General features: G+C 39.5%; 1 protein-coding gene across 5 annotated transcripts in view; it reads left to right on the top strand.

Moving 5' to 3' along the window:
* The window catches only part of SCAI (suppressor of cancer cell invasion), a 108550-nt gene that overhangs the window by 70803 nt on the left and 23914 nt on the right, over positions 1 to 13833 (top strand). For all 5 annotated transcript variants that reach the window (XR_014782427.1, XM_084798160.1, XM_084798159.1 and 2 more), the window contains 5 exons: positions 2643 to 2744; positions 3066 to 3167; positions 3989 to 4067; positions 6618 to 6717; positions 11755 to 11836. Coding sequence is in view for 4 of the 5 variants with exons in the window: in XM_084798160.1 (XP_084654286.1) it covers positions 2643 to 2744; positions 3066 to 3167; positions 3989 to 4067; positions 6618 to 6717; positions 11755 to 11836 (465 nt within the window). In the remaining variant the exon portion in view is untranslated. The remainder of the gene's footprint in view (positions 1 to 2642; positions 2745 to 3065; positions 3168 to 3988; positions 4068 to 6617; positions 6718 to 11754; positions 11837 to 13833) is intronic.

The following is a 13833-nucleotide window of genomic DNA, read 5'->3' as shown; positions in this document are numbered from 1 at the left end:
TACAAAGTAATGGGTTTCATTATGACACTTGCATATATATGTATAGATAGATATGGATATAGCAGCATACTTTGCTGCTGCACGCCCACCTCCTCTGCATAGGATCATTTTGGGTGTAGTTGTGCAGAGTAGATTGAAGACACAGTGCAGTTGGCAGAAAAATTATGAATCTCACAGTAATCTCGGTGAATGGTAATGGTTTCTTTTGCTACAGACATGGAGGTAAAAACAGATCTACAAGGCTAGTTTCCACAGATACTTGGAAGGTACAATCCATAGCAATTGGTGTGTCATCCCATATAGAAGGAGAGAAGGGTGACTTTTGTTGTTTGGCTCATTGTATAGGTATATATGTGTTATAAGCTGTTTTCAGGTGACCCTGCTTCCATGGTTTGGCCTAGGAAAAATCCACCTGTAAAGAACTAAAGTGCTAATGAGGGCCGGAGATGTTGCTCAGTTGGTAGCATCCCTATGTGCTCATAAGTCCCTGACTTCCAGCTCCAGAGCTACATAAATGGGGTCTGATGGTCTACAGCTGTAACCTCAGGTGGAGCAGGAAATAACCTAGGTTAGGGATAGCAAATGAGGGTCTGAAGGACTGCTGGGAGTTAAGTCAGCACTGAGAGCACTGCTACCTGGCAGGCACGGGTAGATAAAAGCCAACAGACTTGAACCTTGGAGTCTGTGTGCTCTGCTAACATGACGGTAGGTTTTAATAGCACTACCTCTGTTTGGTGTGGTGGAACACACTTAGCATTGCAGATGCAGGAGCACTGCTGTAAGTCAAGGGCAGCCTAGGCAGTGTAGCAAGCCAATCTTTTTCGGTATTCTTGAGAAACTCCCACTATGTAGCTCTGCTTGTCTTGCTTCTCACTCTGTAGGCTTGCCTTCAACTCACTAAGATCCACCTTCATCTGCCTCCCGAGTGCTGCATGACATCCAGCAAGACCCTGTCTTTAAAAACAAAACAACAATCAAAAGTAGCAATCAAATTCAAAAATAGGAAAATAACTATCTGTAACTTTGCTCTGCTGTCTAGAGTTTATTCCTTGGAACTAAAAAAGAACCTGTCCAAACAGGAAAAAGAATGCATCAAACTACTGCATTGCTCTGTCCTGGCACGTGTCTTCTCAGGTGCCTGTTCTTTGACAGTTAGAGGACAGATAGCCAGGTCATTGTCCCCTTGCTCTGACCTAGAAGAACTTGTTTCATTCTCTTGTGTAGAGATAAGGAGTGGTGAGCATTTGGAGCTGTCGTGCAGGTTTATAACGTTTTTGGAAGTTTAGCGCTGTGTTGGGATGTTAAATGTGTTCAGAAATACCTATACTGATAGTTTTGGAGGTTTGTTTTGTTTTTGTGTGTGTGTGTGTGTGTTTGTTTTTGGGTTGGTTGGTTTGTTTGTTTGTTTGTTTTGGGTGTTTTGTTTTTTACTCTATGAAATTTTGTATGAGGAGAATTAGATATTAAATGGGACTAGGGATGAGTGATAGAGCATTTGCCTGGCATTCATGATGCCCCTGGGCCTGATCCCTAGCACTGTATTATGTATGTATGAATGAGGTATATTTTTATTTTGATTTTTTGAGACAAGGTCTCTCTATGTAGCCCTAACTGTCCTGGGACCAGGCTGACCTCAAACTCACAGAGATCCACCTGCTTCTGCTTGCCAAGTTCTGGCATTAAAGATATGAGCTACCATGTCCAGTCTGAGGTACAATTTTGAAACATCAGGGAATAATCTTTCTAAGCAAATACCTTAACTTAAGCATCTTTATTTCATTTTAAAGAAGCAAATATTTTATAAACCTTCCTTTGTTTTGTCATCACATGTTCCTAGGTGCCTTTTTGCAAAAGCATTATTGAAAATAGAGAAGGATGCTGTGTAGTGCCAGGACACTGAAGAGATTATAAAGTATGACTCCAGACAGAGCTCAGCTTAAGCAAATGTTACAGTGATTTGTAGGACTGTGTTTTTGTAACTTTTGTTGCTTTTTGGAAACTGCTTAAGAAAATTAATGCACTGTGATGGAGCAGCCTAAAACACTGTTAATTACGCAAAGTAAATAGTGAACATAGGAGTATCACTGCACAATTCTTTTGCCACGTTTGCCTCTTGACAGTCTTGTAATTAAATGCTAGAAAATAAAATACCAACTGTCTCTGAGTGTGGTGGCTCAGGCCTTTAATCTCAGCACTTGAGAAGCAGAGGCCAGAGGACCTCTTGAGTTCAAGGTCATTGTGGTCTATATAGTAATTCCAGCTAAAGATGCATGGTAGGAACCCACGCAACTACAGGCAACTAAGAAAAGCTGACAGTGGGAGAAATATCCTCAGGGATGTACCCCTAGTTGGCTATCCAATACCAAGTGGTCAGTTGTGAGTCCATATACATATAAGTAACACTAAATGTAGGTGCACCGTGCCAGGTACATGGGAAGATTGAAGGGAGGAAAAGGAAGCAGGAAAATATAACTTCTATTTTAAAAATGAATGTGTGTGTGTGTGTGTGTGTGTGTGTGTGTGTGTGTGTGTGTGTGTGTGTAATCAGCTGTTATTAAGTATACCTGAAAATCAAGGGTAAATATATAATTAATGCCCAGAAAGTCTATTACATAAATGACAAGGTATTTTTTCTCTTTCAGGTCAAATTCAGTGAATTAACTGTTGACATGTTCCGGATGCTGCAAGCCTTGGAGAGGGAGCCAATGAATTTAGCTTCCCAGATGAATAAACCAGGAATACAGGTGATGATTTACCAGAGTAGTAACTCTTACTACTTCTGCTTCTCTTAGGGGAATGGGTATAAATAAAGAGTTCTTTCAAGCCAGCCATGGGTGCCTCATACCTCTAAGTCACTCTAGGCAGCCAAACAGTAGAACTACTGAAAGTTAGAATTCCTGTAACAAAACAAAAAGAACACTCTTGATAAGACACTGAGAAGTTGATAAGAATAATCATAGACACTGAATAAAGTTAGGATATCTGATAAAAGGGACAGGAATTGCTGACACTGATAGCTCAGCTGTCACATATCACTTATGTGTCACTATGGTGTGTCACCACAGGAGCCAGCTGACAAGCCCACCAGACGAGAAAACCCCCACAAGTATCTTCTCTACAAACCAACCTTCAGCCAGCTGTATACATTCTTAGCAGCATCTTTTAAGGTATGTGTGACCCAGTACTCTTTCTGTGGGGGAAGGGTGCTCAGGGTAGACTTGGTCACTCCTGAGATGCCTGACCTGGATGTATGGACGTATGCAAGTGCTGTGCCAGTAGTAATTCTGACCCTTCTGATTTGGAAATGGTAGCTGCTTATGATGTGAATAATTTATTCTTAACATCAAAGACTGTTGGTTAATGATCATTCTCTCCTTCCAGACTTTTATTACTAAACAATTTTGGGCTTAACACTCAATGCAAAACTGAAAAACAAGAACAGGGTGTATAGCATTCATGAACGCAGTCAGCTCTCTGAGACATTGTGACTGTCTGATAAAAGGATGTGGTAAATGCCTGGATCCTTCATTCGCACAAGAGTTAGAGGCCCAAGGTCACGAGCAGCCTGGGTACATCAGTACACAGTAAGGCTGAGGCCAGTATGGGCCCTATACACCCTCAAAAAAAGAGGGGGGAAAATGAGAATTAGGTGGTATCTTCCCAGAGGTTACATAAAAGAAGGTATAGAGGAGCGTTTTCCCTTCTTTGTCACCAGTGGAAATCTTTCTCCCTCCATTACGTGTTTTCAGAGAACATTAACAGATGGGAAGTTACAAGTAGAAAATGTGTTCACAGCTTTGGGCACAGTTATACAGCACAGATTATAGTGAGTCTTTGCCATGTGATTTTAAGTTGGAACAAGTGGGAATATGATAACAGCAGTGTGTTAAATGACATCATTTTCCTCTCAGCCTTAAATTGCCCTGAACATTAAATAAAACTTGTTTTTCCTGTCTGGTTTTGTATGTGTGGTTTTCTTGCCTTTCAGGAGCTGCCTGCCAATAGTGTGCTTCTGATTTACCTGTCGGCCACTGGCGTTTTCCCCACAGGTCGTTCTGATGGTGAAGGTACAATAAAGGAATGCTCCCACTGTGAGCAGGGCTTGAATTCTCTGTTTTCTACAAGACAGTGGCCCACAGCCCAGAGACCACCTGAAGCTTTCTAAAGACAACTTCCAAATTTAAAACACAGTCTGTTTGTTTAGTGACAGTGCTGGAGAGAATGAGGTTAATTCTCCATGCTCAACTATTATTCCTTGAAGTCCAGAAGTCATAAGACAATACATATATCAAATGCATACTTGACTATCAAATTTGTCAGAAGCATCATATGTAGATTATACATATGTAGTTTAATGTTTGATATTGCAAAGGACTATGGAATCTGCCTGCCTGTTTACTTGACATCATTGAATCATTGTAAGCTTTAAAAACATTCAGGGATCTGGTCAGAGGCAGCATCATGGCTGAAGGTCTTTGTAGAAATCAGTTTACTTTTGTAACTGTGAAAGTTCAAGTCCTTGTTACAATTTTATTTTCAACCCTTTTAAGTTTGTTAGTAGATGCAATATTGGGATGCTGTTTCAGAATAAAACTTTAAACTGTCAAAACATACAAGCCCAGAAATTGTTCAGACTAGATGAGCAACTTAGATGTAAATGAAGGAATTAAATATTCGGAGAAAAATAGTTTAACATTTTCAACATTTTCCTCCTCATCTGTCTGTTGCAATTGGCATTCCTTTATAAAATGCATGACCTACCATCTTCCTTGCATGACCTACAAAGTAGTAAAATGTTACAGTTAAAAAAAAAAAGTAAATCTCTATGGAGTGATTTTTAAAGGTCTGTGATCCAGCTGCGATGTACAGGGATGGGGTATACTGGAACACTTACAGGCATGTACAAGGGAGGGGGGAAGACGGTTGCCTTAGTTCTTATTTGTTTATTTTTATTTATTTTTTAAACTTTATCATGAGCATGGTTTTTTTAGATTTATTTATTTATTGTGTATACAGTGCTCTACCTGCATGTACACCTGCAGGCCACATTACAGATGGTGGTGAGCCACCATGTGGTTGTTGGGAATTGAACTCAGGACCTCTGGAGGAGCGGTCAGTGCTCTTAACCTCTGATGCATCTCTCCAGCCCCTAGTTCTTATTTAAATGCCAGTTGCTTTATTTATATTGAAATATTTGTCTGAAAACATTTTATTAAAGCAGCTAATCTGGGTCTTCTGGGTTAGACTATTGGCTTCTTATTTTACTTTTTATAATTAATATAGGTATTAACTGAGTGGTCCTTTCTCAAAGATTATTTCAACATCCTACAATCACTGTTCAACTTAGACAAGAGTTAGCTTACTCATATGACCAGTGGGGAAAGACTAACATATAAACTGGAATTAAGGAAATTTATATATAGTAGAATAATGGATTCTTCATTTACTGGAATTTGGCAGAATATTTCATTAAAATGAAGTTTTATTCATCAGAATTTTCAAGTTTAATTCTAACTTTTCTTTAAATTTTCACTTAGTAGTTAATTTAAAAGCATCTTTACTAAATCAGGTACAATAGTGTATCCTTGTTATGCCAGCTACTCAGAACACTAAAGCAGAAGGATCACTTCAGCTTAGGAGCTCCAGACCAGCCTGAGCAATATAATGAGGCACCTGAATGTGTGTGTGTGTGTGTGTGTGTGTGTGTGTGTGTGTATCTCTGTGTGTGTGTGTGTACACACTATATATGTCTATTTATAGAGAAAGGGAGATTTCAGTTTGAAGTATCAGCTTTTTTTGTAAAGTACTTTTGCTAAACTAGGGATTGAAATTTTGTTTGCAATATGAATGAACAATATTATTTTTAACTTTTTATTGATTCTTTGTGAATTTCACATCATGCACCCCAGTCCCACTCATCTCCCCATCTTTCCATATCTGTCCTCTGCCCTTGCAACCTTCCCCACAAAACAAAACAAGTCTCACCGTAGAAGCTGCGGTGTGTCATACAGTATACCCGTTTGTCCATACATCTTTACTTGCAAATATTCATTGCAATGAGACATGGGTCTGGTTTGAGACCTCTACACTATCAATATGATATGTCTCTGTCCCTTTTTACCACTCAAATCGATGAGATGCTATAGATTCTTGGTTTTGTTGTTGCTTGTTTGTTTGTTTGTTTTTGTGTTTTTGTTTGGGGGTTGTTTTATGTTTTTTGTTTGAGACAGGGTCTCCCTATATAGCCCTGGCTGCCCTGGAGCTCACTCTAGATTAGGCTGGCCTCTAACTCACAGAGCTCTACCTGCCTCAGCTTCCTGAGTGCTGGAATTAAAGGTATGTCACCATGCCTGGCTGTAGATTCTTATTTTGTTGCTCATTATATCCTGTTTGAAAAATCTAGAAAATAATTCAGTGATTTTTTAAAAACATTGAAGTAGGCAATGTGCTGAAATCATATAAATATTGCACTGTAGTAACATGTTAAATACAAAGATAATTTAAATGTTTTGTGCTTATATGAAAGGGAGATTTAGATTTACTCGTGCACCTGAGCATCAGGTCACTGGGTGTTACCCTCCAGTTGAACTCTAGGTTTCTTCCCTTTGTTCTTTTAGGTCCTTACGACTTTGGAGGTGTTCTTACTAATAGTAACCGGGACGTTATAAATGGAGATGCGATCCACAAACGAAATCAGTCCCACAAGGAAATGCACTGGTACGTAGTGTCTGTTTTTATTCTAGGGATCAAAACTCTTTAAATATTAAGAGAAATAGGAACTTATTTTGCTACTAGACAGGTTTCTTTGGACTGTTTTTGTTCTTGTGTGAAAGCTTGCTCTTTTCTAGCACAGAGCTATCTTTAGAATTTCTCTGGCTGAAAGAGAAAATTCTGCTTTTAATCAATACTAGGCTTATCTAATAATACTTTATATTAAATATCTACTTTCATACTGAATAGCAGAGAGGGGAGACCAAGCCTATGTATGTTTCAAACTATTCATTTCATAGCTATAGGTTTCCCAAGCCAAGTGTGATGCTGCTACTCACCTTAGTCTTACATTATTTATTTTAGGAAATATAACAGATACATAAATACATGTACAGCATCACAATCATCTGAGATGTGCAAATTAAAACCATGAGAAGTTATTACTGTTAAGGTAGTTGCTGCAAAACACAAGTGTTGTTGACTGTATGAGCTGAGAGCCCTTGAAGACTTTTGTGAGAATATAATTTGACTGGTAGAGTTATTATGAAAAACAGTATGGTTATTCCTCAAAAAGTAAACAATGAGGACCAGTAGGATGACTCAGCAGGTGAGTGCACTTGCCACCAAGCCTGGTGACCTGATTTAAATCCCATACACCTTCAGTGCAGAAGAACTAAGTCTCCACAGGCTGTTCTCTGACCTCCACGTGAACACTGAGGTGAAGGTGTATGTGTTTGACGGAGAGACAGAGGCAGACGTATTGCTGTGAGTTCGAGGCCAGCCTGGTCTACAAAGTGAGTTCAGGACAGCCAAGGCTACACAGAGAAACCCTGTCTTGAAAAACCAAAAAGAAAAAGAAAAACCAAAAAAGTAAAAATAAATTAAAAATAAAATAGGCCAAGTCTAATGGCATATGCCTGTGATCCTAGCACTTACAAGTGCAAGAAAGTCTTGGCTTCATAGAAAAGTAATTTATGTCTCCAAATGAACGAGCAGATGAATAAATAAATGCATAATTAAATTTGAAATATATAACTGTGGAGGTGGCCCAGCAGGTAAAGCCCTTGCCACACAAACAAGAGTGTGTGTGTTGGCCTGAAATGGAGGAGAGGAGCTTTCCTGCGGCAAGCTGGCTTGCCAGGCTGCGCTGTCTCAGAAAGCTCTGATTTTGACTAAAAGAATGCCTCAGAGTAAAGTGAAAAGTGATTTAAGAAGATTCCCAACATTAACCTCAGGCCTCCATTCATGTCCAGCACATACACATGTACACTACAAAGAAGAAAATATAAACTATAAAACACTAACTCCATTTTTTGGTCTATATAGAGAATGTGACCAGTGTTTGCTACTTTGTGGATTCCTTACTCTCTTCCACCCTTCTCCACCTGTTTAACCCCCCTTCCCCCAATACTAGATAGGCGAGGGGGCAAAGATACCATTAGACCACTTCCTGCTAATTGGGGCCATTGAGTTCCTTGGGACAAGTTTGATCTTTGCTGTCAGGATATCTAATTTCTTCTTCTCATTTCCTTGCACACAGACTATTTTACAAACCACAGCCAACACCATCCAACCAGCCACCAGCCACAACAGCAACCACACCTGTTGAGTCCCTAGCATTTATATATCCTCTGAGATGTTCCCAGAGTCCCAAACATCACACACTCACACAAACTGTCCGCAGCTGGCAAAGCATGAGCAAATCACAGTCAGCTGCTGTGGAGCACCCTCATAGCCCCACACCTAGGACTGAGACAAAACATATTCCCATAACATTTCTGTGGTTTGGTTTGTTTTTTTTTTTAAGAAACCAAAATTAGAAAATTCTCAATACATAGAGGAAATGAAATTATGTTACTTAGTACACTATCTCAACAAGATGTCCACACCCAGTCTTCATTACATTACTCACAAAAGCCAAGATTTAGAAATAACCTATCAGAAAAGTTGAGTATTGGGCTTGAGAGATGGCTCAGCAGGGAAGAATTTCTGCTTTCTTCCAGATCTGAGTTCAGTTCTCAGCACCCATGTTTAGCAGATCACAACTACTTTTAACTCCAGTTCCAGGGGATTCAACACCATCTTCTGGACTGGAAAGTGCATTCACATGTACTCACATACATGCATACATACATACATACATACATTAATTAATTAATTAATTAAATGAGCCAGGCAGTGGTGGTGGTGCACACCTTTAATCCCAGCACTTGGCAGGCAGATCTCTATGAGTTTAAGGCCAGCCTGGACTACAGAGCAAGTTCCAGGACAGCCAGAGTTGTTATACAGAGAAACCCTGTCTTGAAACCCCTCCAAAAAAGTAAATAAATTAATAGTACGTGCACATACATATTTATAAAGGTGACACATACCTTTAATCCCAGCACTCCAGAGGCAAAGGCAAGCAGATCTCTGAGTTCTAGACCAGCCTGGTCTATGTAGTGAGTTCCAGGACAGACAGGGCCATGTAGAAAGACTCTGTCTCAAAAAACAAACAGAAGATGACTTGGGCAAAAGAGACTATGTACTGCTCTTTAAAAGGTCCAGTGCTGGACAATGGATGGACGGGTGGGTGGATGGATGGATGGATGGATGGGTGGATGGATGGATGGATGGAGAGAGTATATACTGCTCTTAGAAAAGGATAGATAGATAGATAGATAGATAGATAGATAGATAGATAGATAGATAGATAGATAGATAGAAAGAAAGAAAGAAAGGCAGGCAGGCAGGCAGGCTTACAGGCTGTTGTCCAGCCAGTCCAACAGTGCCTGTTTAGCAATTTAAAGTCCAAGAATCCAGTAGCGGTTCACTCCATAGGCTGGATGTCCCAGCTGGTCTTCAGTATATACTAGGATCCCACAGAAGTGGGCTCAAATGCCAGGAAGAGATGGACTTGCTGGCAAGAACAAGCAGGCAAAGAGAAAAAATTTCCTTCTTCCATGTCCCATGTAGGCTGCCAGCAGAAGGTATAGCCCAGATTAAAGGTGGATCTTCCCACCTCAGAGATCCAGATTAGAAGTGGATCTTTCCACTTCAAGTTATTTAATTAAGAAGAGAACCCCTCACAGGTATGCCCAGCCAATTGGGTTTCAGTTAATTCCAGATGTAGTCAAGTTGACAGCCAAGAATAGCCATCACAGGGTTATTTCTTTGAAATTTGCTTAAAACCTCTTAGAGCCAAATATGGACCTGATATTTAACTGATTGAGTGTAGTAATCATTACACAGCTTATATATTGATTGATAGATAGATGTGTGTATATGTATGTATATGTGTATGTATATCATATAGATGTCAATGTAATACATCATGAATATATGTAATTTTCATTTTACAATTAAAGCAAAAACTTATTGTGAACTATATTGAGGGTGGATAATAATCACTAGTAAGATACCACTGTAACCATCTTTTCTACTTTGTGTGTGGGTTCTTCTTTTCCCCACCCTTTATTACCCCCTGTCGCCTCCTGTTGCTACATAGCAGAGAAAGGAGGATAGATGGGGGTGGGGTGGTGAACGGATCTGAATCTAGTTTCTTCTTTGAGCAACCAACTGCAACCAACCCCCCTGGGTGGCCAACTACCACCGATTCCACCAATGGGGGCCCCAGCATGTATGTACCCTCTGAAAAACTCCCAGAATTCTAAATGTCACACAATCACAGAAACTTACTGATGGCCGGCAAAACCATGCCTCTTCTAAAGCACAGTCAGCTGCTGCAAAGTGGCTCCATATGCCACACCTGGGATGAAAATGAAAATTATCCTTATATTTCTGTGTTTTTTTAAAGAAATAAATTCCAGAATTCTTACTACACACCACTTTGCTTTGTTATGTACATTTACATGAATACTGATGTCTACTGTGGTGTGAAGAGGAAGAATATGCACACCACAAACTGTAATCCACAGCAGAGACTCTTGAGTACTGGACATTATAGTCCATTGATCTGTGGCCCAGCTAATGTGCATATTTAACAGGCAGAGAGATAACTGACACAAAAATGTCTAAAGAATAAAAGATTTCCTTCTTTCTTGTCTGGAGTATTGCAATGTAGCTTGATTTTTTTTTCCTTCTCTTTTTTAATGTTTAGGAATATAGAGAGCTACATCAGCAGTTAAGAGCACTTGATGTTTTTGCAGAGGTCCTGAGTATTGTTTCCAACACCCACATGGTGGTTCACAGCCATCTTTAATTCCAGTTCCGTGGGATCTGACTGCCTCTTCTGACCTCCAAGGATACCAGGCATGCACATGATACACTTACATACATGTAGGAGAAATACTCATACATATAAAATAAATGAATCTTCAAAAATAATGGAAAACATCTTTAAAATAGTCGATGCATTTTAAGAGCCACTGAAATAGGGATGTAATTATACTACTCTATCTTTACTTCAAACCATATTCTTGGAAAGAGCTTTTAAATAGGACAAAGTAGCCGCCTGTATGAAACCTATTTCTGGGTTTTCGTGCCATGGATTAATCATATTTAAGAATGGGTCCTTATTTTAAAGATTTATTTATTATTACACATACAGTACTCTGCTTGCATGTACCCCTGCACACCAGAAGAGGTCACCAGATCTCATTATAGATGGTTGTGAGCCACCATGTGGCTGCTGGGAATTGAACTCAGGACCTTTGGAAGAGCAGACAGTGCTCTTAACCTCTGAGCCATCTCTCCAGCTCCAAGTATGGGTCCTTTTTAGCTGAGGGCTTTTTCATCTATCTCACTGATGTTAAACACATACACCTTGAACTCCAGGGCTCCAATAGTTCCCTTCTTAGAGTCCCCTGCATGTTAGAGCTGTAGGTGATACTACTGCACCATTTTACTTAAATGGTCTTGAATAACAATTGTCTTTGAACTTTTTTTCAGGTAGAATCAACATGTTCCAGTAAATACACGTCTCTGTGTTTGCTCCTTAATTTTTGCTTTTCTTCCATTGCTATGTTGGGAAGACCAAACTGTAGAGTACTTTTCTGAGACTTGACCTTACAGTGACACAATTCCTCACTGTTTTTTCTACAGCCTTCATCCTGGAGATCTCTATCCATTCACAAGGAAACCCCTGTTCATCATTGTGGACTCCTCCAATAGTGTTGCCTACAAGGTGAGTCCCTGGAGAGCTAGTGTGCACACCAGGTGTGTAGCTAGTATGCACACCAGGTGTGTAGCAGTAACCCCAGGGGCCCCACTTCTAACACGTGCCCTTCTGTTTTGCTTTGTTTTACTTATTTAATTTTACAGTTTGTATTTAGTGTTTCTTTTCTTTTGAGGTTGTGCATGCTAGTCAGGATCTGATGCTATGAATAGAAACAAGAAGAAACGCATGAATGGACTCTCAGTGGAAAATAATAAATCCTCCTGCAGGAAAAAAAATTGCAAGATTTCCAAGATCTCTGGTGGGAGGTTTATTCTTGTTATATAACCCAGACTCTTTTCTTTTACAGAGCTAGAGATAATATGGGTGGCTTGTTTTCTAGTTTTTAAACACTTTTCTTTTCTGCACACCTAATTTAATGCACACCTAGTTTAAATGGAACTCCATCTCATGTTACATAGTGATGATCTTGAATATTAACAATTTTATATATGCTTTGTTTTTCCATGATTGAGCCTGAATGGTGGGGTGACAGTGGTTTAACCTGGAAGTACTTTTGCAATATTTTGCTATTGAAACAAATCTTCAATGACTCCAGAAGTACCAGCAGCAAAACTTTGAAGTTACTAGAATTCAAGCTGTAATAATTTATATTAAAGTAAAACAGGCTTGAATTAGGGAAAAGCATGTCCACTCTGGGCTGGGGGCTTGTTTCTGCTCCTGAATGTTTCTTCTGCTGTGGGTATCAACCTGAATGAAGGAGCAAATATTACACAGTTTATTCTGCCTGGCAGTGGAAATCGCTGGTAGCCAAGATTCATGACCCCACATATATATTTTTCATTTTCTTCTCATGTTTAGTTTCATTTTAAAAATAAAACCTGTCCAGGTATCATGGTACACACCAGAGGCAGGCAGAGCTCTGTGATTTCAAAGCCAGCCTGGTCTACAAAATTAATTCCAGAATAGCCAGTGCTGGTAAACAGAGAAACCCTGTCTTGAAAAACCAAATAAATAAATAAATCCTGAATTTTAAGAGCATCTAACCCACCCTAAATTTTTAATATTTTTAGCATTTTCTTGCTAAGTGTTTTCTTGCTTAGCATTTTATTAAGTTTGATGTTACAATTTTATAGTTTTAGAGAACTTATCAATATACTTTCTTTTTTTTTTTTTCTTTTTTTTTTTTTTTTGGTTTTTTGAGACAGGGTTTCTCTGTGTATCCCTGGCTGTCCTGGACTCACTTTGTAGACCAGGCTGGCCTTGAACTCACAGTGATCCGCCTGCCTCTGCCTCCCGAGTGCTAGGATTAAAGGCGTGCGCCACCACGCCCGGCTCAATATACTTTCTTAAGTTGTATATGTGTGTATATCTGTTGGATGTAGGGAGAAGTGGGGAGCTACTAAAGGAAGGTCAAAACAGGATTGGGCAACTTGGGATACAGAGTGAGTCCCTGTCTCAAACAAACAAAAAAAAAATCTAGACAAGGAGATCCAGCATATAAATATATAAATTACGTCATAGTTCTTTAAGAGTAGTACAGAAACAGAAAAAGCAATGGAATCATTCAAGAAAATGGGCACTTTACATACTACAGCAGTTCATAATGCACCCAAATCAGGGCCCTGTCTTTTTTCTTTCATATAGATACAGTTAGAGGATTAGATGTATGTGTGCATGTAATACATACATGCACATACAGTAGACCTATATGGTGGTCTTTATCTCTTATTTGAAATATCTTCTCATACCCTTGGGAACATAAATGATTACTTTTATTTATTTATTTGTGTGTGTGTGTGTGTGTGTGTGTGTGTGTGTGTGTGTGTGTGTGTGTACACGCGCGCGTGTGTGTGCGCATGTTACTGTATGTGTGTTGTAACCCAGGGCCTCACATCATGCTAGGCAAGTGCTTTACCTAGCTACATTTCAGCCATAGAAATCATTTTGTATTCTCTCTGCTTTCCTATGGTCTGAGTTGTCTCTGTTTCTTTTTGCCTCTTTCA

This window comes from Acomys minous (assembly GCF_964271855.1).
Source record: "Acomys minous genome assembly, chromosome: 10".
Taxonomy (NCBI): domain Eukaryota; kingdom Metazoa; phylum Chordata; class Mammalia; order Rodentia; family Muridae; genus Acomys; species Acomys minous.
This window is presented reverse-complemented; position numbering and strand designations above follow the sequence as displayed.